This window comes from Myxine glutinosa, chromosome 11, assembly GCF_964187855.1.
Source record: "Myxine glutinosa chromosome 11, kmMyxGlut1.1, whole genome shotgun sequence".
Classification (NCBI taxonomy): domain Eukaryota; kingdom Metazoa; phylum Chordata; class Myxini; order Myxiniformes; family Myxinidae; genus Myxine; species Myxine glutinosa.
The window spans coordinates 104,372,513-104,399,461 of NC_136271.1; the positions used below are offsets into that span (position 1 = coordinate 104,372,513).

Below are 26,949 nucleotides of genomic sequence, written 5' to 3' on the forward strand. Positions count from 1 at the left end.
CTCCGCCTCGTGGAATCGGCACGTTGCTTCTCATTGGGTGCGTGCGGGGGGTTTACCAGGCTCCGCCCTTGACGAGGAGCTGACAAGGAGCCCCTTCGTGGTAACCCCGTGGAGCGCATGGTCTATGGCGCTAATCGAGCCGGTGTGAGGACGCATCCTCCCCCGCTCCGCCGCCATCTCCTCTGTTGTTGTTGTAATTGTTGGGGAAGAAGATGGAAAGAGGTATGGGAAAGGTCCTAAACTCACTACTGATGCCATATAATCACATTCTGGTGCAACGAAGAGTCATAATTAATGGAGACGAGGCCTTAACTGACATAGAATAAGAATAACTAGGAAGATGTCCGAAAGTTGTCTACGTGTGGTGCGGTGGACCTGGGCACGACATTTAATGGGGGAATAAGGGGAAGGTCGGCTCTACTGATTGTTATTTACATGCAATGGGACTAGGGAATGGGGGATCGGGGAAAGTTGGGGAGTATTGGAGAAAATAGGGGAATATTTACAAGCGGATATGGAGGCCAAATTCCATATTCGCAACATTGCACCCTTCTCTACCCTCGGGGCGTCCCGACCCGATAAATTTTTACCTACTTTAGTGTGGCACGCAATGTAGTTCCCTCTACTATTAACTCTACCCTGAGTGCGACAGTTTTACAGATATTCACAAATGAGTAAATATGTCCCCCTGCGACGTTGCACCCTTCTCCTCACAGAAACACACCCACAGGATAACCGAATCCGGAAAGAATCCTCAAACTAAACATACAGCCGGTAGGGAGCATTATTTACAAGACTACGCTGCTATTTACACTACGATCCAGGACCTGTTTTTGGAGGAACACATGCAGATGTTATGCATAGAGAGAGAGCGCGCTTGCCAACATCGATACACCAACCCACGAGTGCTCTGTGGCCGACGGCCTTTAATAACGTGCAGAGCACCCTTTTCCAGCATCAAAAGCACCACCCCACCACCAATCGGTGCAGTCACCATTGTTCAATGATTAAAAATAAATGCGACAACCCCTAACCCTGCAGGTGTCTCTTGCTCTTCGTGTGGCCTTCAGTGGTGTTAATTAACAGTGGTTCACCTTTATGGCATAGGTGCCACGTTGACCCATAGGTCCATCCCCGGGTGGTGCTTGGCCGCAAACGAACTGCGGTCCATTGTGGGTGGCCACAAACATTGCGGTCCATATGGTGTATCGATCCCGGCAGCAAACAGCGAAAGTGCAGGCCCACAACTGCGCAGCCAGCACCTCTCTCTCCTCTCTCTCTACCCCAAAGCCAGATCCTCGGAGGTGGGAGACAAAAGAAGCAGACAAGTGAGTAAGGTGGTAAGGGCGCAAAAGTGCACGCAATACAAGATGATGCACACTGGGGGCACATGGGAACCAGGTGAGACAGGTACGTTCCTATCGTACGCCCCCCCCCCACCAGGTAACCTACATGGCCCCTCCCTTACCCCTTACTGTATCCACAAAACACAACACTACCCATAAACATCTACTTTACAAATCGACAAACATCCCTACTGTCTTCCCCGTTCCTCCCATAAACCAAATTCGTCTTCTCTCCCTCCTAACCAATCAAATTTGCCATTTTCAACTCTCATCAAAATTTGCCATTTTCAACTCAACATCAAAATTTGCCATTACCAATTCATCATCAGTCCCTCCTAGGGAGGGAGAGATGGAATCACCCCAATGTCTCATCCACGTCGTGATGCGTCTCACGAATCCTCACAGCAATTCTCATTTCTGCAACACAACCAAAGAAAACACAGGTGTGGAGTCATCATCATCACCACAGGTAAGTGGCTGCGTATGGTGCGACAGGTTCATCAATCCTAACTATTTCCTAAATGACTTTAACAACTTTACACTACCCGGGGTCTTTCTCCGGCCAAACCATTGGCCCTCTTACACTATGGGTTCTAAAAAACCAATTCCCATTGGCCAAACTGTGGTGCTTTTCAATTTGGGGTCTCACTCCCCCGATTCATCTCCCGGTGCCCTCGTACAATTTCTGGGCTGCGACGTGTACCTCTCCCAGTGGGTCTACCCACCTGCACACCTCCACCACTGTAGTTGCCTCCGAGCTTACCTGCTCCTTACCCTAACCTATCTACCTGGGAAGGCCCTCTGGCGCTCTCCCCACTCCGTGCCCTCTCTGGCACTGGGCTACCCGGGTCCATCCTCCGGATCCTCGGGCCCCATCCACAACTCTACCGGCTCCCAGAGCCCACCTGCGGCCTCACCTGGCCGACATCCTCACAGTGGTGGAGTGCCCAACCAACTACACACACTAACAGGCTACACGCCCCGCCATTTCCACAACACTAATGCACCCATTCACAACACCATTCTGCAACCGCACCACAGATGCCAATATCCAACCACAATTTACCTGTACCCTCTACCTAACACTTACACTACCCGCCCCGGGTATCCGTGATGGGGGTCCACTCTTCCCCCATTCACACCTTCGCACCATGCACACCACTCCGTACCACTTACTCCAACTCTCTCCACACACCTGTACTTGCACACCTGTGCTCTCACACCTGGTGCCACCTGCACCCTTCTCTCCCCAAGCGCATTCGCGCTGATCCACACACTCACTACTCATACACTGCTCCACACACCTGTCCAGTTGCACACCTGTGCAATCACACCTGTTCAATTCTCACACACACGGCATCATCTCAGCTAACTACTCCCTTCTGAAACTTGCGCTTCCCAGTCGTCCCTTTAAACTATTGCGCTCCCTCGTCATTATCATCCATACTAATCTACCTGCGTCCCCACTACAGGTATCAGTCACTAACTAATCTTAACGTTACCTAATGTCATCTTCTAGATCCCTACACACAATATCCTAACCCACCCGGGCTAGTTTTCACTGCCATACACCCCATAAGCTATTGCTCCTTTGCCCCCCACTTGGGCAGGGTGGCAGGGATGCCATCCCACCACATCGGGGGTCTCTCACTACCAATTTTGCACATCAAATTTCAACAAATCAAAAATTTGGCCAATCACTGCCCATCATCTGCCAATCACTACTGCCAATCCTTGCCAATCATCAAATTTTGTTTTTCTCCAATTTTGGGTCCAAAACACTAACCTCATCACCCAGTCGACTCACTAATACCTCTCGGTGCGCCAATCCCTGTCCAAAGCCCGGCTTCGTAAAGCCAAGCAATGGATGCTGGTTGTTTTGTGCCAGCGGCTGGACACGTCCGGCACTCGGTGCAGGGAAGGAGGTTTACCCGGCCCGAGATCCCACGCACCTTCTCGGCACGGAACCATCCAATGTCCCGATCTCGACCTGCCGGAATTCCTCAACAAAAAGTGGTCGCCATGACGACTCTTTCTATCGGGCCGCCCGCTCCGCCTAGTGGAGCACGGACGTTCAAAGCGAGGCCCAGCACGGATCGCGCACGGCGGTCCTTTCGAACCCGCCGTGGCTCGGATCCCCGCTGGTTCTCGCGGCACGCGAAACCCGGCACACACCGAGGGCCCGCTTCGGCTAAAAGTCGACCTAACCTTTAACCCGGTCACCGTCGATGCTTCACCTGCTTGCTTACACCCCGCAGCCCGTTCCTTGCTCACACATCCAGCCGTGCTCATGCTCCTTGTACCTTTCCTTACACACCCAGGTACCCTCATTCCACTCACAGCCTTGGTCACACACCTGACCACCGAACACTTTGGCACACATTCGTTGCTCGCACACCTCACCAACACACTTCTTCGCGCCCCCTCCTCGGTCACCTCCTCTGTGACAATCACAGGTGTGCTCTCATTCGCACACCCAACCACGTGCCTCACCACTAATTCCAGCGTGCATTCCCACTCACGCTCTACCATTCCAGGTGTGCATCCTTCCATCCCAGGTGTACATCCTCGCTCACCTGTCACAACTAACTCATTCTCCTTGTCACTCTCAATACTCTCACCTCCACTCTTAACCACGCACTCACCCTTACTCTTGACAGCACACTCTTTCCCCATGCACCTGTCCGTCACACACCTTTCTCGCGCACACTCTCCCGTTACACCCTCTGTAACACTCACCACAGGTGGACACTCTTCCTTACTTCTGACAGCGCACTCTTTCCTCATGCACCTGTCCGTCACACACCTTTCTCGCGCACACTCCTGCGCACACTCTCCCGTCACACCCTCTGTAACACTCACCACAGGTGGACACTCTTCCTTACTTCTGACAGCGCACTCTTTCCTCACACACCCCAGAGTCGGACTTTCTTGCACACCTCCATTTTCGCACACCAGACCTGTCGCACACTTCACCAACGGCCTCTCACGAACACCCGGGTCTATCTCGACCCCCAAGCTTCTTAAATCCCCTGGCGCATCATACGCACGACCATATTGGTCACCACTTACACCGGGTCCTCTTCCTCTTCGCTTCTCCTCCATCACCTGCGAATCCCTCATCCGGTTAATGAGCACATCACGATCCAAACACAGACTTTGGACCAATTCTTTTATCTCCTCTTTTATCTCTTTGTTATCCCCTCTCCGTCGCTTCTTAATTTCGCTCACCCCTTCTTCCACTTCTTCTAATTTGTGCCTCACCTCTTTTATTCCCCGGTACGTCTCCTCAAGCTCGTCCTCCAAGGCTACCTTGACCGTTTCCATGTGCGTCCTCACCTGCCGGTCCTTCGTCTCCATTACCTCTATCACCTCGTCCAACCTCGTTGTCAGTCCCTCACGTACCATCTGACATTCCCTCTTTGTCGCTATCAAGTCATCTTTTAGTTCTTTCTGTGTCGCCTTTAAACCTCCTAATACCGCAGTGTTCCTTTGAACCTGCTCCGTTAGTCCTTTTTGTCCCTCCGTCAGCTGTTCCACCTCCTGCGTCAGGACCTCTATGCCCCCTTGTAACTTTACAGTCCCCTTTCTCACCTCCTTCTCCATGTGCTCCTTACAGTGCCTCACCTCCTCGCGCACTCCTCCGACCTCCTCACTCACTCCTCTTCTGATCTCCTCTCCCATCACTTGCATCTCCTGCCCAGATGCCACCCTCATCTGCTCCATTTCCTCCCTGTGAGCATCCAGTTTGGTTTCTACCCCCATTCTGACCCCCTCTATCTGCTGCTCCATTTGTTTAACTTCCCTTTCCGCTTGGTCCCTCATGTCCCTCAATTTGCCTTCCATACTGTTTTCTAACCCCTCTAACCCAGTTTTCACTCCCTCTATCTGATTCTCCTGGGCAGCCATTCTATTTTCTACCCCCATTAACCCATTTTTCACTTCTTTTATCCCGTTGTCTAACCCCTCACCGGTACCCCTCGCTTCGTCCCTCATTACCCCCAATTGGTTACTCTGAGCATCCATCCGGTTCCCCATTACCCCCATACTGCTTTTCAAACCTCTAATTTGGTCTCCCAATTGCTCACTATTCTTTTCCATTCGCTCGTTAGTCTGGGCCATAAGGGCCTTTATTTGCAAAAAAAACAAGTCCAAATCCACCAGGGGCGCTGTCACGGTCGCCGGCGCGGTGACCAGCGAGGCGCCATTTCGCGCGTCTGCTACTTCGTGCGTGACGGCGCTATTTTGCGAACCTGCCGCCCTCACTGCTTCGCTCTCCTCTTGTCCCTCAATTTGGTACTGGATCGACCCTACCTCACTCTCCTTTACCGGACCCCAGCCGTCTTGACCCGCCATAGCGCGACTTTCAAAATTCGGTTTTTATTTTTATTTTCGTAAAACAAATTCAAATTTCGCCGTTATAATTTCGCGCGGGAAACGCGCTCCGAATCGATTCTACTTGTTACCAATTTGGGCCTAATAAATTTAGTCCCGGGTTCGAATTCCACTCCTCGACACCAATTGTTACAGACGTGGCTTGGATGTTATTTACCGAGCGGTTTTATGGTATGACCACGTCTGCACAAGTTACCCGATTGTGCCCGAACGTGGACTAGTCGCGCGATGCTGGCTCAATAAGAAAAAGAAGACACCCGGCTGGGTTATAATGACAGACACCAATGTTTCGATTCTCAATTATATTCGTAAGGAAAGGTTAGATTACAGGGGCTAGAGGTATATTACAGGAAGACAGGCACTTAGACACTCTTATATTAACCCCGGACAGACGACAGGTAAACGGGACAAAGCTGACTCACACGGGGATTGATGGAAAGGACAGGCGGGTAGCGATGGCTCCAGGTGCACCTGGGCTCAAAGGTCAGAATCGACTCGGTCCGGTCCAGAGATGCGGGGAGGTCGCAGCGCTCGGATGGCGTCTTGTCTGCTCAAGCTGGGGGCGCATCTGACGTCACATCCGGCGCGGGGCCGCGTATATCCGGCGGGGAGTGACACGCCCTCGGCTCGTTAGCTCCGCCTCGTGGAATCGGCACGTTGCTTCTCATTGGGTGCGTGCGGGGGGTTTACCAGGCTCCGCCCTTGACGAGGAGCTGACAAGGAGCCCCTTCGTGGTAACCCCGTGGAGCGCATGGTCTATGGCGCTAATCGAGCCGGTGTGAGGACGCATCCTCCCCCGCTCCGCCGCCATCTCCTCTGTTGTTGTTGTAATTGTTGGGAAGAAGATGGAAGGAGGTATGGGAAAGGTCCTAAACTCACTACTGATGCCATATAATCACATTCTGGTGCAACGAAGAGTCATAATTAATGGAGACGAGGCCTTAACTGACATAGAATAAGAATAACTAGGAAGATGTCCGAAAGTTGTCTACGTGTGGTGCGGTGGACCTGGGCACGACATTTAATGGGGGAATAAGGGGAAGGTCGGCTCTACTGATTGTTATTTACATGCAATGGGACTAGGGAATGGGGGATCGGGGAAAGTTGGGGAGTATTGGAGAAAATAGGGGAATATTTACAAGCGGATATGGAGGCCAAATTCCATATTCGCAACAATATATATATATATATATATATATATATATATATATATATATATATATATATATATACATATATATATATATATATATATATATATATATGTATATATATATATATATATGTATATATATATATATATATATATATGTATATATATATATATATATATATATATATATATATATATATATATATATATATATATATATATATATGTATGTATGTGTATATATATATATATATATACACAAAGAATTAAGTTAAGCACCCCCCCCCCCCCGTTTTTTACAACCTCGCACATTACAAGTTTGTTGTCGTCAAAACAGTGTAATATACCCATGATATTGCTATATTTTCTGGAGAAGTGATATTATGGTCACATAAAAACATAACAATCATGCCGTTTTCAATATTTTATTCTGAATAATTTAAGGTGAAATTTTTTGGGAATTTTAGGCATATTTTCACCTCAATTTAAGTATGGAGCTATAGGTCCATCACGGACAGTGTGGATGACGTTTATGTTTTCTAACGTACAGTCATTGTTCTGAGAAGACCTCTAGCGATCTTTGCGTCAATAACGTGTGTAGGACCCACGTGATCGGATCACTACTCAACCCAACTCAACCCTACGAGTGCACTCATCTGCATTTCATCAATGGATAATTGCTAATGTCATACCAATCATTATTTGATCTCACATACCTTAGAATATATGCCAATGTATACATATACACAAAGAATATATATTAGGGGGTGCTTACCTTAATTCGTTGTGTAGGGGTGCTTAACTTAATTCTTTGTGTATATATATATATAGATATATATATATACAGATATATATATATATATATATATATATATATATATATATATATATATACATATATACATATATATATAGATATATATATATATACGAGGTGTGTTCAAAAAGTATCCGACCTTTGTTCATAAAAAATACTCGTATCCAGATGCAACAAACTTACACTAATCTCCTTCAAAGTAGTCCCCTTTGGCTGCCACACACTTCTCCCAACGGTTCTGCCACTGTCGGAAGCAGCGCTGGAACACCTCTTTTGGGATGGCGCGCAGCTGGTCCGTCGCATTCCGCATGATGTCTTCTCTGGACTGAAATCTGGTCCCTTTCAGGGGCATTTTCAGCTTGGAGAAAAGCCAGAAGTCACACGGAGCCATGTCGGGAGAGTAGGGAGCCTGACGAAGCACAGGTGTGTTGTGTTTGGCCAAGAAACTCTATCAAATGTGAAGAATGGGCGGGTGCATTATCGTGATGGAGCTGCCAATTGCCCGCTGCCCACAGGTCCTGCCGTTTGCGTCACACAGCATCATGAAGGCGATGCAGAACCTCTTGGTAATACTCCTTGGTGATGGTTGTGCCGTGTGGTGCGTACTCGTGATGAACCACGCCACTGGAGTCGAAGAAGACGGTCAGCATGACTTTGACATTGCTGCGGACCTGCCTTGCTTTTTTTGGCCTCGGGGATGTTGGATGCTTCCATTGTGATGACTGCAACTTGGTTTCTGGGTCGTACCCATAAACCCAGGACTCATCGCCAGTGATCACTGTGTTGAGGAAGCTGGGATCGCTGTTCACAGTCTCCAGCATGTCCTGTGCGATCTCCAAACGGAGTTGCTTCTGCTCAATCGTTAGCAGCTCTAGGTACGAACTTCGCTGAGATTCTCCTGAAGCCCAAATCCTCCTTCATAATGGAATGAACGGATCCAATGCTGACGCCCACCTCGTCTGCAAGTTCTCTGATCGTGATTCGACGATCCTGCATCACCAGGGTCCTCAATTGGTCAATGACGATCTCATTTCGGGATGTTGAGGGCCTACCCGAACGTGCTTCACTCTCCACTGATGTGCGGCCATCTTTGAAGCGGTTGTACCACTCCTTTATCTATGTGGTGCTCATTGCTTCGTCCCCGAAGGCCTGTTGAATCTTGCGGATCGTTTCCACTTGGGAATCGCCAAGCTTTACACAAAATTTGATGCAGTAGCGTTGTTCAAGTTTTTCCGTCATTTTGTCAAAAACGAAAATCCGACGGCGCTCACTTACACTTCCTCACTCATCGGCGGTCTGCCGTCGAATGACAGCTTCTGCAGTTGGGAAAAAATTCACGCGTGCGCATTAGGATCGCCTACATACGTGCACCAATCAATGCCTCCCTAGCTTCATTTGTTTACGCACGACAAATTAAGGTCGCATACTTTTTGAACACACCTTGTGTGTGTATATATATATATATATATACACACACATGTATATATATATATATATATATATATATATATATATATAGTATATATATATATATATATATAGATCTCAGCCACAAAGCAAGTGCCAGGTGGAAATATCATAGAAGCCAATATGCTGAGACCTAATGTGAGTGCTAAAAACAATATATATATATATATACACACGATGGCCAGTCAATAAGTAACCTTAAAATGGCGATATAAATTCGAGAATGTAATGTGTTTAGTTATAGACGACATATGTTATATCTATGGGTAAAAGTCATGTTTTGCCTGTTTTAGATCTGGCAACATTGAGCATATGACGTCAGTAGAGCAGTTCCAAGATGGCTGCTCCCTTAGAAGCATGCAGCAGGGAGCAGCAACGTTCTGTCATCCGTTTCTTGGGAAATGAGGGTGTGATCCCAGTAAAATCCATCGCAGAATCAAAATGTAATATGGTGACGCATGTTCATCGCTGCAGCAGGTTGATTGGGACAGGAAGTTTAAAAGTGAACTGTCCAGTGTGGCAGATGCTGCTCGCTCGGTCCGGCCTCACACAGCCGGCACACCAGAAACGGTTGCAGGAGTTGAGCGCGTGCTAAGGAAAAACCATCGCGTTACGCTGGATGAAGTGGTCTCCTAATTGAACATTAGCCATGGTTCAGCACACCATATTGTTCACAACGTGCTGGGGTTCCGCAAGGTGGGTGCCGAGACACCTCTCACCCGAACTGAAAGAACGATGAGTGGACGCATGTGAAGAACTTATGCGACATTACGAAACAGAAGGTGACGCTTTCTTACAGCGCGTAGTGACTGGGGATGAAAACTGGGTCCACTACTTTCAGCCAGAAACGAAGAGGGCAAGCAAAGAGTGGTGCCATTCAACTTCACCGAAGCCCAAAAATTCCGCACACAGCCGTCCGCTGGAAAAGTGTTGCTGACGCTCTTCTGGGATAGCCGAGGCCCACTTGTAGAGCATTACATGCCCAGAGGGACCACACTCACCAGTGCATGACAATGCTCGGCCCCATACTGCCCGCGCTACAGCTGCAACAATTGAGGACCTGCATTTTGAGTGTCTTCCTCATCCACCCTACTCGCCAGACCTCGCCCCTTCGGATTACCACATCTTTGGGTCACTTAGAGGCACTTGGTGGAACCACTTTCCCATCCGACCTATAGGTCCAAGAGGCGGTGCATGAATGGCTACACAAGCAGCCAAAATATTTTTTTCCTAGAGGAATCCAGGCCTTAGTAAAGCGCTGGAAAAAAATGCATTGAACGCAATTGAGATTACTATGGCATGCCCGTACTATATATAAGCTAGGACGTGCCCGTACGTGGGTGCCCGTTCCTTGCCAAAAAAAAAAAAAAAAAAAAATTTGTGTAGGGGTGTGTGTGTGTAAACATCCTAGGGCGTGCCCGTACGTGGGTGCAAAAAAACATGCGTGCAAACAACAACAACAAAAAAAAACTTTGAAACCACGTGGCAGTAACGACCACAGAACCCCCCCCCCCCTCTATTTACATGAATGGTTTGGTCCATTCGCAACGACCACAGAACCCCCCCCTCTATTTACATGCAATGGTTTGGTCCAAAGCGAACGGCTTGCAGTGTTTGGTAAAGAAATCGCCATAGCTCGGTAAGTACTTGTCCGATTAATATGAAACCTTGAAAAGGCACATCCTCGGGTCCCCAGCAATATACCTGGCAAGTTTAAAGTATATCGGACCCGTGGTTGTCGAGAAACAGCGGTCACAGACAAACATACACACATACACACATACACACATACACACATACAAACACACAGAGATTAATGGAATTATAGATAGATGTTGAAAAATAACACCGTTTTTACACACGTACATGCAATAAACAAGTTGTGAAAAATATTTTAAGGTTACTTATTGACTGCCCCTCATATATATATATATATATATATATATATATGCTTGTCTGTCTGACTGTGTGTAACAAACATTCAGTTCCACCCATTGTTTGGATAACTCGCCTGACTCCACCCACAATATCAACCTAAAAAAATCATACAGCCGCCATGTTGGTGCTTACTGCTATGCAAAGCCAAATACATCTTCGGAGCTGTCATATTCACCCAGTGTAAAACGACCTGTTAAAAGGATTTTGAGCTGATCGGCATCACAGGCCTTTTGAAGATAGGCCTCAGTGATCGAGGCAGCGGTCTGTTGTCCACCACCCAAATAACTATGTGGCATTCTCTCAAGCAGGGCCTTTACCGAGGACGTCATGTAGGTCCTAGATATTATTTCTGACTATGTTCTCTTAAAGGGCATGTCCAGTGACCGTAAACCCATGTCATTATAAAGGTCTTTGTCCGAGGACTCCCGAGAATCTCGCAAGATTGAAAAAAAACATGTCATTATTTACTTTTAACAATGTGTATATATGTGTATATATTGTATATATGTGTATACAATGTGTATATATGTGTATATATTGTATATATGTGTATGCAATGTGTATATATTGTATATATGTGTATGCAATGTGTATATATGTGTATATATTGTATATATGTGTATACAATGTGTATATATGTGTATATATTGTATATATGTGTATACAATGTGTATATATGTGTATATATTGTATATATGTGTATACAATGTGTATACAATGTGTATATATGTGTATATATTGTATTGCTACGGAACCCAACGTCGGCCTCTGTTCCCCTTAGAGGGGGGATTAATCCCCTCTTTTATAACTGACCGACGTGGTCCCTGACACTGCCCAGCGACCTCCGGAAAGGCCGGTGCACAGCCCCTTTCGTACCGCGGACAGATGTTAATTGCCTAGTGGTTTTAGCAACCGCAGCATGAACTATTAACAGAAACTAGACCCGATCCTTGAACGTTGGCCAAATCGTGCCACAGGTATTCAATGAAGGAAATCACTAAGACGACACGGATGTGAAGAAGAAGAAGAACAAAAGGGTTGGAAATACGAATATGATTTATTTGTATCTATTTACACAATGAAAGAAACCAAGGAAGAAGGAAGGATAATAAAATAATGCAGAAAGAGGGATGGACCAGAAGGACACAGTGCAATTTAACTTAACTAAACAGGTTTAACTTATACCCCAGGACAAGACACACAGAACAAACTCACGTACACAGAAGGATGGAATGGCAGGAATGAAGGACTGGAAGGAGAGAGGAAGGTTCAGCTGGGGCAGATGGTTCGGGCTTGATCCCGCACGGGACGTCGGGCTGGACCTCAACGGCCACCGATGCCACCGATCCTGGTTCCCGCGGGGTAACGGGTCGAAGCTGCCTGGTGGAGCCAACGCTACTTGGTGGAGTCAAAGCTGCTGGTGGAGCCAACGCTGCTTGGTGGAGTCAAAGCTGCTGGGGGGGGGGGGGGGGTCTGGCGTGACGGGTTCTCTCTCTCTGCTCTGCCGTTTCTCTGACGCAACTCTCAGGACTCTCTTGAAAGGCTTCCGCGTGCGCTTTTTATAACGCCTCGGGTGATCAAGCCGCCGGCCTCTAGGACACGCCCATCGGTGAGCTCGCCTCGGCCCTGATTGGTCGCGAGGGCTCACCGATCCCGCCCTTAGAGGAGGCGTTGGCAAGGCCACGCCTTGTTCCCGGCGCTGGGCCGACTCCTCCCACCTTCTGCTCCGAGATGACCTCGTGGCTAATGGAGTCTTGCAGCGAAAAACCACCACCTCACAGCAGCGGTGGAATGCAGCAAACCGCCCAATGCAGTTAGCAATTGACGAAAGGGGAATGTGAAGGGAATCTACCTTGTTTGAACTCGGTGCAATGGAGTGTCACTTAATGGAAGACACAGCCTTAATCTAATACACATAATAAGGAGATAACTACTGAACAAGGAGGAAATCTATGATTTGCTACGTGATTGTATATGGAATAACTACGGGCACGACCTTTGACCTTTACACACCAAATGGAGGAAGGAGGGTGATATTTTACACAATAAAAAAAACACAATTCGCATATCCACAACAGTATATATGTGTATACAATGTGTATATATGTGTATATATTGTATATATGTGTGTACAATGTGTATATATGTGTATATATTGTATATATGTGTATACAATGTGTATAAATGTGTATATATGTGTATATATTGTATATATGTGTATACAATGTGTATAAATGTGTATATATGTGTATATATTGTATATATGTGTATACAATGTGTATATATGTGTATATATTGTATATATGTGTATTGTGTATAGAATGTGTATACAATGTGTATATATGTGTATATATTGTATATATGTGTATACAATGTGTATACAATGTGTATATATGTGTATATATTGTATATATGTGTATACAATGTGTATATATGTGTATATATTGTATATATGTGTATACAATGTGTATATATGTGTATATATTGTATATATGTGTATACAATGTGTATATATGTGTATATATTGTATATATGTGTATACAATGTGTATATATGTGTATATATTGTATATATATGTGTATACAATGTGTATATATGTGTATATATTGTATATATGTGTATACAATGTGTATATGTGTGTATATATTGTATATATATGTGTATACAATGTGTATATATGTGTATATATTGTATATACTAGGGCATGCCCGTACTATATATATGCCCGTACTATATATCTATCTAAAATTATATCCCCCCCCTCTATTTACATGAAATGGTTTGGTCCATTCGCAACGCCAAAGCGAACGGCGAACGGCTTGCGAGTACAGTGACAATCCCCCCCCTCTATTTACATGAATGGTTTGGTCCATTCGCAACGACCACAGAACCCCCCCCCCCCCTCTATTTACATGCAATGGTTTGGTCCAAAGCGAACGGCTTCCGGAGTTTGGTAAAGAAATCGCCATCGCGTGCACAAACGCGCAGGAAAGCGAATGAATCGCAAATTCGGTTTTATTAGTTTTAAAACATAGTTTAACGCCAACATAGTTTGCAAACGTGAAATAAATGAATACGCTCTCAAATGTGCCATCCGAGGCAGAGTGTGCCCGCCACGTTCGGCACACGCGATCGTTCGCTGCTCTCTGATTGGTTGAATCGTTTTTTGGACATAGCTCGGTAAGTAATTGTCCGATTAATATGAAACCTTGAAAAGGCACATCCTCGGGTCCCCAGCAATATACCTGGCAAGTTAAAAGTATATCGGACCGGTAGTTGTCGAGAAACAGCGGTCACAGACAAACAAACAAACGTACAGACGTACAGACAGACAGACAGAGATTACTGGAATTATAGATAGATGTGTATACAATGTGTATATATGTGTATATATTGTATATATGTGTATACAATGTGTATATATGTGTATATATTGCATATATGTGTATACAATGTGTATATATGTGTATATATTGTATATATGTGTATACAGTGTGTATAAATGTGTATATATTGTATATATATGTATACAATGTGTATATACTATATATGTGTATATATTGTATGTATGTGTATGCAATGTGTATATATGTGTATGTATTGTATATATGTGTATACAATGTGTTTATATTCCCTATATCTTGCAGGATTGTGAGTTGGACAGGCGACCCATGATGGGTCATGACATATCGGAGTTGTTTCGATCGTGGTTTCTGAGAAGTCGGTGATAGCATGATAGGGAAGGGGAAAGAAGTAAATATTTCGCTCTTTCAATGTGGGCATGCACATTTGCTTTTATGAGTGGGAGGAGGGTGAGGAGGAGAGGACAGAGTTGGGGTTTGGAGGGGAGGTGAGCAAAGGTGGGACAGAGTTGGGAGGGGAAGGTTGCGGCTTTTGGACTTTCCGAAGGGGGAAGTTGAGGAGTTGTAATGGAGAGAGGACTCAGGAAGGGGTTTGAAGGCTTGGAGTGGAGAGGAGATTGATGCCTTAGGGTTGGGGAGGTGGAGGGTGAGGGCTTGGGGTTTGGGCGACGGAGGTTGTGGACTTGAAGTCACATTTTACATTGCGCAGATGTCCCCGCTCGTTATAATCATTTTGCAAAAGTGAATATACAGTAAGTGTAGATGTTATTACAAAATACATAACAAACATTCCAAAGTATTTATTAGGTGTACGATAGCAAATAAGCTTATGAACCATTAGGCCAACCTACTTAACTGGGTGTGCTGTTAAAAAAAAAAAAACCATGAACATCATGAAAAGCCTTTCCTGCATCGTGATTGGCCCAGTTCAGTCAGTCCAACCTAAACAGCTTGTTACTTTAAAAACAACAAATGAGAATTTTTTTTAACATCTGAAAAGAGCTGCTTTTGAAGCTTCTGAGAGTGAGTGAGAGAGATAGTGAGAAAGAGAAAGAGAAAGAGAAATAAAACTTACATAAAATTCAAAGAATATATTCTGGGAAGGGTACTGGTATCGGAATTCCACCTTCCCAGGCTGTTTTAATTTCACAGTAAAGGACAACGAGGAAGCACAGTCATCCGCATTCGATTCGATGTAGTTTCCCATGGGTTTCCAAGTTGATCTGCGGGGCAACAAATCACTCTTTAAGCATCAACCGCAGTCAGTTAATAAATCATTGACAACAGGAAGAACAAGAAGAAAAAGACATAAAATGTCAAAGCCCCCACCGTGGTTTATGAATTTGCTGTACAGAGTTAAACGCTGTCAGTCGGCTATATTTGGTCAGATGACAAAACAAAATCTTCTGTATGTATATATATATACATATACAGGGTGAGTCAAAAGTAGTGCCCGATTTCTGTTTATATATATATATATTTCTGTCAGTTGATTGTTTGTTTGCCATTTGTATTACAGTGTACAAGAAGGTAGGAATAAATGAATGACATGTTTATCTAATGGCCGGCTGCACGGCCGGACGGACGAGACCAAATCCATAAGCCACAGTTTTGGACTAAGTACAATGGGGGCTAATAAAATATACATTCGAGATAACAGAGAGAGAGAGAGAGAGACAGAGAGACAGAGAGACAGAGAGACAGAGAGACAGAGAGACAGAGAGAGAGAGAGAGAGAGGGAGAGAGGGAGAGAGAGACAGAGAGAGAGACAGAGAGAGAGACAGAGAGAGAGACAGAGAGAGAGAGAGAGACAGAGACAGAGAGAGAGAGAGAGAGAGAGAGAGAGAGAGAGAGAGACACAGACAGAGAGAGAGAGAGAGAGACACAGACAGAGAGAGAGAGAGAGAGAGACACACAGACAGAGAGAGAGAGAGAGAGAGAGACACAGACAGAGAGAGAGAGACAGAGACAGAGAGAGAGACAGAGAGAGAGAGAGAGAGACAGAGACAGAGAGAGAGAGAGAGAGAGAGAGAGAGAGAGAGAGAGAGACACAGACAGAGAGAGAGAGAGAGACAGAGACAGAGACAGAGAGAGAGAGACAGAGAGAGAGGGAGAGAGAGAGAGAGAGAGAGAGAGAGAGAGAGACACAGACAGAGAGAGAGAGAGAGAGAGAGAGACAGAGACGAGAGAGAGAGAGAGAGAGAGAGAGAGAGACACAGACAGAGAGAGAGAGAGACAGAGACAGAGAGAGAAAGAGACAGAGAGAGAGGGAGAGAGAGAGAGAGAGAGAGAGAGAGAGACACAGACAGAGAGAGAGAGAGAGAGAGACAGAGACAGAGACAGAGACAGACAGAGAGAGACAGATAGGGAGATACAGAGAGGGGAAGCGAGAAAACATTGAGGACCAAAGCTCAAGTACAGGAGAAGGAAAAGTAAACCCAAAGGTGCTCTTTAAAACAGATGTGGGGAAATGCCGGTTCAAAAAGAACTCAATACTTTATGCAGCTCTCTGCCAATTGGCTTGTTTCCTCCTGCTCATTTTGACTGCTCGCCATGGTGATAAAACCTTCAGGAAGGTTTTCCCAGGAGTCAAAGCGAAGACCACTGCCCAAAGAGTATGTGCCAGGTGGACATGGCTGACAAATCTGAAGGGACATGTTGAGGAAGTGGCCGGCTGGGCATGAAAAGGCTGTGAATCACAAAGGACACCAAGGTCAAGAGTTTAGGCATTAGAGATGGACGTTCATGCAAGTTTGCAGAGCAACGTTTACACAGCAGCACAATATCTTTCAAATCGCAATCGTTATTGCAGTTCATTGACAGTTTGAGTTCAACCTTTAAAACCGATAGATTAAAAATAGGGGCAATACCCTTGGGCGCTCACCTGGTAGAATAAAGCAGTATACTACACCCAACAAGCAGGAAGCGGACAACGCGGTGAGTTTAAGAGTCTTTATTAAACGAGCTCAACTGTAGCACTGGCGCGCTCCGGGCTGCGCGCCCGGTGTATATCCCGCGGCCACGCCTACCCCTCGGGCGTGGTCGCCGCCCACTTGGTGCGTGGAATGATGCCCTCACGCCAGTGAGCTTTCGTGTCCGCCACACGCGCCCCCCCCAGAATTCCCGCACACCTGGAGGGCCAGTTTGCGGGGCAAACGGATGACCCGGCCGAAGCGCCCTCTGGCGACCGGCGGCGTCCGGGGTGCAGGGATGCCAGCTGGGATGCCTCCGGCTGCACCCGGGATGGGTGCAGGACCGGGGGGCGGCGTGCCAGCGGGCCTGGGCGGTGCCGGGGGTCCGCCCGCAGGGGGGCGGCCCCGACGCGGGGGCCGAGCCACCAGCGGTGGGTGGTCCACGTCGAGGTGGGCCGGTTTGAGGCGATCCACCGAGACGCGGTCAGGAGTACCGCCGATGTCCAAGGTGAAATGCTTCACCCCGGTCTCCAGCACGCGGAAAGGCCCATCGTACGGGGGCCGCAGTGGTGTCCGGTGGGCGTCGTGCGGGACAAAGACGTACTCCGCGGTGCGAAGCTCCGGGGCGACGTGGGTAGGCGAGTGCCCGTGGTGCGCCGTCGGCACCGGGGCGAACCTCCGGGCCGTCTCCTGCAGCGCGGAGCGCTCCTGCGCTGCGGACCATGGTGCCATGGGGTTGGGGAGGAACTCGCCCGGCACCCGCAGCGGTTGTCCGAAGACCAACTCTGCCGCGGATGCGCGCAGGTCGTCCTTGGGCGCCGTCCAGAGGCCCAGCAGGACCCAGGGGAGCCTGTCGACCCAGCCGCCATCGCGGAGGGTGGCCCGGAGCGCGGCCTTCAACGAGCGGTAGAACCGCTCGCACAGGCCATTGGCCTGGGGGTGGTAGGCCGTGGTTTGGTGCAGCTGGACCCCGAGCCCCCGCGCGACCGCCCCCCAGAGCTCCGAGGTGAACTGGGGGCCGCGGTCGGACGATATGTCCGAGGGGGCACCGAACCGGGCGACCCAGGTGGCGATGAACGCCTGCGCGACGTCCGCCGCCGTCGTCGCCGCCAAAGGCATGGCCTCCGGCCACCGGGTGGTGCGGTCCACCATCGTCAGGACATGGGCGAAACCCCGCGAGGGGGGCAGAGGTCCCACCAGGTCCACGTGTACGTGGTCGAACCTTCGTTCCGGCACCGTGAACGGGGCCAATGGGGCCTGGGTGTGCCGGTGCACCTTCGCGCGCTGGCACGCGAGGCACATCCTGGTCCAGCCGCGGACGGCCTTCCGGAGGCCATGCCAGACAAACTTGTCGGCGACCAACCTCTGGGAGGCCTTCGTGCCCGGGTGGGACAGGCCGTGGATGGCGTCAAAAACCTGCCCGCGGGCACGATGGGGCGAGGCCGCCCGAGGGAGACGTCCCACCAGAGGGCCGTGCCCACGCCGTCGAATGGCACCTCGGTGACGCGGAGGCCCGTGACGGCGGTCTGCAAGGCCTGCACGCCAGGGTCGGTGGCCTGGTCCGCCGCCATCCGGGCATAGTCGATGCCAAGGTGGACGGCATGGGCGACGGACCGGGAAAGGCAATCCGCCACCGGGTTGTCCTTCCCCGCGACGTGCCGGATGTCCGTTGTGTACGCGGACACGGCCGAGAGGTGACGCTGCTGCCGGGCTGACCACGGCTCGGTGACCTTGCCCATCGCGAAGACCAGTGGCTTGTGGTCGACGAAGGCTGTGAACGCACGGCCCTCGAGCAGATGGCGGAAGTGCCTGACTGCCAGGTGAAGCCCGAGCAACTCGCGGTCGAAGGTACTATAGCGACATTCGGGCGGGAGAAGCTGCCGGCTGAAGAATGCCAGCGGTTGCCAAGCACCACGCACCCATTGCTCGTGCACCGCGCCCACCGCGTAGTCCGAGGCGTCGGTGGTGAGGGCGATCGGTACATCGGGCGCCGGGTGTGCGAGCATGGTGGCGTTAGCCAAGGCGAGCTTCGCGCCTGCGAACGCCGCGTCCATCTGCGCGGTCCAGGTAACGTCACCTTTGCCCGGCTTCCCTCGGAGGGCCTCGTGCAAGGGGCGCAGGAGCTGGGCGATGCGGGGCAGGAACTGATGGTAAAGGTTTACCATGCCCAGGAACTCCTGGAGCCCCTTGATCGTGCGGGGGCGCGGAAACCCCTTCACCGCCTCCACCTTGGCCGGTAGGGGGACGGCCCCATGCCTGGTGACGCGGTGCCCCAAAAAGTCGATGTCGGCGACGCCGAATCGGCACTTGGCGGGGTTCACGATGAGGCCATGCTGGCCCAGACGTTCGAAGAGCGTGCGGAGATGGTGAAGGTGCTCTTCGCGGGACGCGCTGGTGACGAGGATGTCGTCCAGGTATACGTACACAAAATCCAAGTCGCGCAAGACGCTGTCCATGAGTCGCTGGAACGCCTGAGCCGCATTCTTCAAACCGAAGGGCATCCGAAGAAATTCGAACAGTCTGAACGGCGTGATGACCGCCGTCTTCGGGATGTCCTCCGGCCTGACGGGGACCTGATGGTAGCCGCGTATGAGGTCCACCTTCGAAAAGAAGGACATGCCTGCCAACCGGGCGGAGAAGTCCTGGATGTGGGGGACGGGGTAGCGGTCGGGGGTGGTGGCGTCGTTGAGGCGCCGGTAGTCCCCGCACGGTCGCCATCCCCCGCCGGGCTTGGGCACGATGTGAAGCGGCGACGCTCAAGCACTCTCGGAGCGCCGCACGATGCCGAGCCGCTCCAGCGTAGCGAACTCCACTTTAGCCACCGCGAGCTTCGTCGGCTCGAGGCGGCGTGCCCGGGCGTAGACCGGTGGCCCAGCGGTGGGGATGTGGTGTTCCACCCCGTGCTTGATGGCCCCCGCCAAGAAGGTGGGCCGCGTAAGGGCCGGGAAGCTGGCGAGGAGGCGGGTGAAGTCGTCCGCTGCCAGAAGTGTACAAACTAACCTCGCCGGGACCGAACCGCTCAGCAAGCCGCTTGGCGAACCGCTCGGTGAGCCGCTCAGTGAGCCGCTCAACGAGCTGTTCAGCACGCAAGCAAGCGAGCTGAACGTTTCAGCCTGGACGAGACGTCTGTTCTTCACATTAGTCAGGTTCAGTATGTCCAGATTTAAAGTTTCGTTGGATTTTTTGGGGGATTTGGAAAACTATATATTTTTGGAAACTATATTGTATAGTCAGTCAGAAAACCAATGTTGCTATTTGCACAGACTCCTGTATGGCGGCCATCTTAGATTTTCAAAATTGCCGCCGTAGAACTAATTTTTCTCAATATTTCAGCTTCTAAATAACATAGAGCTTTGATTCTAACGGCTAAACATACATTTTCAAGGGCCCCGAATCCAATGGTAACAAGTTCGATAAGCTAGACATGACCACAGAGCTCCTATGTGGCGGCCATCTTGGATTTTTCAAACTGGCCGCCGTAAAATTGATGTTTCTCAATATCTCAGCTTCTAAACAACATAAAGCTTTGATTCTAACGGCTAAACATACATTTTCAAGGGCCCCGAATCCAATGGTAACAAGTTCGACAAGCTAGACATGACCATAGAGCTCCTATGTGGCGGCCATCTTGGATTTTTCAAACTGGCCGCCGTAAAATTGATGTTCCTCAGGATCTCATCTTCTAAATAAGACGGATGATGCTTGGGTAGAAGCTGATGTCTATGGTCCAGCACCGACGCGGCAAATCCTGAAATGTACACACTACAAGCGGTCTCTCCGTGCCCATATATATTCATATGTAGCACTTTATGAAATGGTTCTGGAGGAGTTCTTGAAGGACAACCCACAAGTAAAGGATGTGTGTTTCGAGGCAACAGAGGGAGTAGAAGCTGCCTGTGCTGAGACGAACAAGTGCACGAAAGCTGAATCTGTAAAACAAGCAAACACCAAACTCCTTCAAGTCTTGACATCTGGTAGGGTGGTGACGGCACTCGAGGAGTGGGAAGCACGGAGATCCAATAATGCAATGTTCAAGTCAATGATGAACTATCTACATGGGGTGGAGACAATCCTGTTATTCATGGCAGCATCACGGAGTGCTGACCTGGTGCTTCACCTCCAAGCTGGAGAAGAACTGAGCAAGTTATTCTTTGCCATGGACCGGATCAAATACAAGCGGCTCTGGCCCCGATACATCGCAGACATGTATGACCTAAGAACCAATCACCCTAGGACCTGGGAAGAACTAGGAGCTGGCAATCTATCAGTAACCAAGAATGACATCCCGTTTGTATCCATTGGACCAGATCATGCATGTGAACATCTGAACAAGCTGATGAAGATTCACTCTGGACTGATTGGCATCTCTAACAATGCCAATGCTAGACAGAGATTCTTCATGGTTACACCAGAATTATCACGCCTGTCAAAAGACTTCAAGAGTCAGTTTGGCCTGGAAGGTGACAAGATCACAGAACATCATGACCTTGGTCCAAGTGCAGTCAAGAGGGAGCATGAAGCAATCAACAAGATCAAGGCTGCGATACTGAGTCACGGGAATCCATTTGACACTGAAGGTGACAAGCTGCACAATGTGATAACGAATGCTTACATCCCAGACGAGTATGTACCACAGATCTTGAACATTGATGTCACTGGTCAGAAGTTGTATGAAGACTACGTGTCGGAGCGTATCAATGGAGATGTTAGCCTCTGGGCACCAGTCAAGAAGGAGAACAACAAGATGTTCACGTCTGGGAACAAGAGAACCACAGTGAAACTCAGAGACAGGACTGTGGATCTGAAGGAGACTAAGGAACTGTACGGAAGGCTCATGGTCCTTGCCAAGTCAAACAGAGACGTCAACCAGAAATATGCCATCGGAAATTACGAGTTCACTGTGACACCAAGAGCACTGTTCGCTCCAGATGGGACAATTCTTCCATGCACTGACAAGTCGAAGTTAATTCATCTCCTCGACAAGTTAGCAAGAGCAGAAATTCACCCCGAAGATCAGCAGCAGACACCAGCTGCAAGTGTTCTACAAGAAGATCCAATGGACACAAGAACTATGGCATCCACATCTAGTAAACCTACAAGTCGGAAGATTGCACTGGTGGATGGGATGGTACTTGTGCATAAGCTGACAAAGAAACCAGCCACTGTAGTGAAAGTCAACGATCTGGGTGAATGCTTCAATGACAGACTCATGTCTCTAACAAAAGATTGTGATGAGATCATACTGGTCTTTGACACGTACAAAAACGATTCTCTGAAGAGTGCTACCAGGGCTAAAAGAAGGCAAGGAAAGGATGCAGTGCAGTATCAAGTCAGAGATGACACCAACATCAAACACATCCCAATGAGCAGATTCCTTTCTCATGACAAAACAAAGGCTGATCTGACTGACTATCTGGCAGCGAAAACTCTAGAATACAACAGTCACTCATCCAAGTTGATCATCACGTCTGCTTCAGGGCGTACTAGGAGCAACAGTGACCTGCTCTTCGAGGACAACAACCATGAAGAAGCTGACACCCTGTTGATCCACCAGGCCGTGCTGGCATCCCAGCGAAACCCACATGATGCGCAGTTGGTGTTCTTCTCTCCCGACACAGATGTCCTGGTACTAGTCATAGCAAACTATGACCTACTGCTGAGGAATACATCCATTTCCATGGCCTCTGGAATACTTCAAATAGAGCCACTGTGGACAGCTCTAGGGGTCGAAAGAGCAAAGGCGTTGCCAGCCTTTCATGCTTTCACAGGGGCAGACAACACTGGGAGGTTCTCTCGAATAGGCAAAGCAACCTGGCTGCATGTCTACCTCAAAGCAAGTGAAGATGTCATAGACACTGTGCGAATGCTTTCAGATGCAACTGAAGTGACGGAGGACATGTTGTCCACACTAGCTAACTTTGTATGCGCTGCTTACTCTCCAAATGGCATCCACATCGACAGCATCCCCGAACTACGATGGTATCTCTTTTGCAAACACATGGCAGAAAGTGACAGGCTTCCTCCTACTCTTGGAGCTCTCAAGCAGCACATCCTTAGAGTCCATATCCAAGCCAGAGTGTGGGGTCAGGCAAGCATTGCTCAACAGGATCCTCAGCTGAATCCCCTGCAAAACGGCTTTTACAAAGACATGGATGGACAAGTGAAACCAACCACAACTGAGGAGCCTCCAGCCCCCAAGGCCATCATTCAAATGGTTAGATGTCAGTGCAAAACAGACTGTTCTTCATCTAGATGTTCCTGCAGAACAAACAACTTGGCTTGTACAGACCTTTGTCAGTGTGACATCCAGTGCCAAAATGATGAGGACTCTCAAGATGTGATGAACGAAAGCGATGATGAGGATGAAGATGACTTTACTCAATGATGAATCAAAGCTCTGTGCTCTTTAGAAGGTGAGTTACATCAGTTTTACGGCGGCCAGTTTGAAAAATCCAAGATGGCCGCCACATAGGAGCTCTATGGTCATGTCTAGCTTATCGAACTTGTTACCATTGGATTCGGGGCCCTTGAAAATGTATGTTTAGCCGTTAGAATCAAAGCTTTATGTTGTTTAGAAGCTGAGATATTGAGAAACATCAAGTTTACGGCGGCCAGGTTGAAAAATCCAAGATGGCCGCCACATAGGAGCGCTATGGTCATGTCTAGCTTATCGAACTTGTTACCATTGGATTCGGGGCCCTTGAAAATGTATGTTTAGCCGTTAGAATCAAAGCTCTATGTTATTTAGAAGCTGAGATATTGAGAAAAATTAGTTATACGGCGGCAATTTTGAAAATCCAAGATGGCCGCCATACAGGAGTCTGTGCAAATAGCAACATTGGTTTTCTGACTGACTATACAATTAAGTTTCCAAAAATATATAGTTTTCCAAATCCCCCAAAAATTCCAACGAAATTACATAGTGAACCTGACTACATCTACCAACAACCCGTGTGCACAGAGGAAGTCCGCACCGAGCAGTGCCATGGGGACACTAGCGGTTACGAACGTCCACTCGAAGCGTTGCCTTCCGAACCGCAGGGAGAGGCAGCGCTTCCCGAATGTGCGTATGGGTGTTCCGTTCGCGGCAAGCAACGCGGGGCCCCGGCCCGCGGTGTGCTTGTCGGACGTAGAGGCAGGGATAACGCTCACCTGTGCCCCCGTATCGCATAGGAAACGGCGCCCGGACAAGGTGTCCGTTATAAAAAGAAGGCTGCCGGAATGGCCGACGCTCAGGGCCGCTACCGAGCGCCGGCTTTGTAGTTTCCCGACTTGCCGAAGGAGCACGGCGGGCAACAATTCCTCGCCTTGTGGCCAAACCTGGCGTGGAAATGGCACCAGGTTTGCGGCGAAGGCGGAGGCTGCGGTTTTCGCGGTGGTGGTGGGCGTGGCGTGGCGGCGGCCACGCGGCATGCGTCAGCCTCGGAATCCCCGAGGTGTGGTGCATCAGCATCAGGGTCAGCCTCGGGATGCGCGGCGGCCGCGCCAAAACTCGCCTGCGCGACCAAAGCCGCGAAGAACCTGTCGGCCTCGGCAGCGAGAGCCCGGGGTTCTGTCATCACAGAACCGGCCAACGCGAGGCGGACTCGTGCCGGCAGCTGGCGTCGAAATAACGCCCGGAAAAGAGCGTTCGGGGTTTCGTCGCCCAACAACGACAGCATATAGTCCATGCGGACCGACGGTCGCGTGTCACCGAGCTCGGGGAGGTCCAGGAGGCGGTCGGCCCGTGCGTCCACCGGAGGCCGAACGTGGCGAGGAGGAGACGCTTGATCGCCTCGTACCTGCCGTCGGCCGGTGGGTTCCTCAGGACCGACACGACGCGGCCGACCATGCCGGGCCCGAGGGAAGCGACCACGTGGCAGTACCTGGTCTCGTTCACCGTGATGTCTCGAAGTCGGAACTGGGCTTCTGCCTGCAGGAACCAGACTTCGGCTTGCGTCTCCCAGAACTCGGGGAGTTTCATTTGGACCGCGTTGTTTGCCATTGCGATGGCGTATTCGGGTGGTCAGCGACGGCTGACCAGAATGTCGGAGGGTCACCAATGAAGCGCGGTGCTACGCGCGCTTGCTTGCACAACAAGAAGGAAGCGGACAACGCGGTGAGTTTAAGAGTCTTTATTAAACGAGCTCAACTGTAGCACTGGCGCTCTCCGGGCTGCGCGCCCGGTTTATATCCCGCGGCCACGCCTACCCCTCGGGCGTGGTCGCCGCCCACTTGGTGCGTGGAATGATGCCCTCACGCCAGTGAGCTTTCGTGTCTGCCACAATGTGTCATTAAATCATTAATTGTCTTCTGAGACGAAATATATATATAAAAAATAAATAACCACCTTTAGATCTTCTGAGACGAAATGTGGACATTTAATTCTCTTGAGGCTTGTCAAATCAATTCAAAGGCTAATAGGCTATTAAAAATTCCACAACACAGGTGAGCTAATAAAAAATAGCTATATTAATTTGAGTGCTATCTGCAAGACCAACTCTTCTTCTTCTTCTTCATATGCAGCACAAAGCTAAGGTGTAGAATCAGGCAATGAGTGCAGGCAGTGATGAGGGGATAGTGAGTGCAGGCAGTGGAAAAGGGGTAGCAAGAGCAAGCAGTGGTGAAGGGGAAGCGAGTGCAGGTAGTGGCGAGGGTGTAGCGAGTGCAGGCAGTGGCGAAGGGGTACTGAGTGCAGGCAGGGGTGAGGGTGTAGCAAGTGCAGGCAGTGGTGAAGGGGGTAGCGAATGCAGGTAGTGAGTGCAGGCAGTGGCAAAGGGGGAACTGAGTGCAGGCAGGGGTGAGCTTGTAGCAAGTGCAGGCAGTGGTGAAGGGGGTAGTGAGTGCAGGAAGGGGTGAGGGGGTAGCAAGTGTAGGCAGTGGTGAGGGTGTAGCAAATGCAGTTGGTGGCGAGGGTGTAGCAAGTGCAGGTGGTGGTGAGGGTGCAGTAGTGAGTGCAGGCAGTGATGCGGAAGTAGCGAGTGTAGGCAGTGATGAGGGGGTAGCAAGGGCAGGTAGTGATAAAGGGGTAGCAAGTGCAGACAGTGGTGAGGGGGTAGTGAATGCAGGCAGTGGCGAAGGGGTAGTCAGTACAGGAAGGGGCGAGGGTGTAGCAAATGCAGGTGGTGGCGAGGGTGTAGCAAGTGCAGGTGGTGATAAAGGGGTAGCAAGTGCAGACAGTGGTGAGGGGGTAGTGAATGCAGGCAGTTGTGAAGGGGTAGCGGATGTAGGTAGTGGTGAGGATGTAGTGAGTGAATTTGCATTGCTCTAGTTACCTATATCCGTGCACACAGGAAAGGTTGAGACAAGTAACATAATTTGGAGTAATGTCATAGAGATGTCACAGTGGTCAAATCAAAGCCACGAGAGATGCTTGAGAAAGTCACCTACAGCAGGCCCGGCCTGGCGAGGGGTAGGGAAGATTTGAGCATTGATGCCTCTCTTTGGGAACTGCCACCCGCCAGCGATGTCCTTTAGAGTCACACTCCGTGTACACAAAGTGGTAATCATCCTGAAAGAAAGTATGTTACCTGTGGTACGAAATTGCCAAACCAATTAACTCTGCATTCAGTCACCAATT

The 26,949-nt window shown here is 49.3% G+C and overlaps 1 protein-coding gene across 2 annotated transcripts in view; it reads right to left on the reverse strand.

Moving 5' to 3' along the window:
• Positions 1-26,949, reverse strand: part of LOC137437050 (endosome/lysosome-associated apoptosis and autophagy regulator family member 2-like) — a 107,410-nt gene that overhangs the window by 74,130 nt on the left and 6,331 nt on the right. Inside the window, exons 2-4 of one of the 2 annotated variants that reach the window (XM_068131379.2) lie at positions 26,760-26,880; positions 16,975-17,167; positions 15,554-15,701 (exon numbers count right to left, since the gene is read on the reverse strand). In XM_068131379.2, the coding sequence (XP_067987480.2) occupies positions 15,554-15,701; positions 16,975-17,167; positions 26,760-26,880 (462 nt within the window). Of the gene's footprint in view, positions 1-1,094; positions 1,269-15,553; positions 15,702-16,974; positions 17,168-26,759; positions 26,881-26,949 lie in introns of those variants that run through there. The other variant, XM_078786941.1, reaches the window with a different exon arrangement.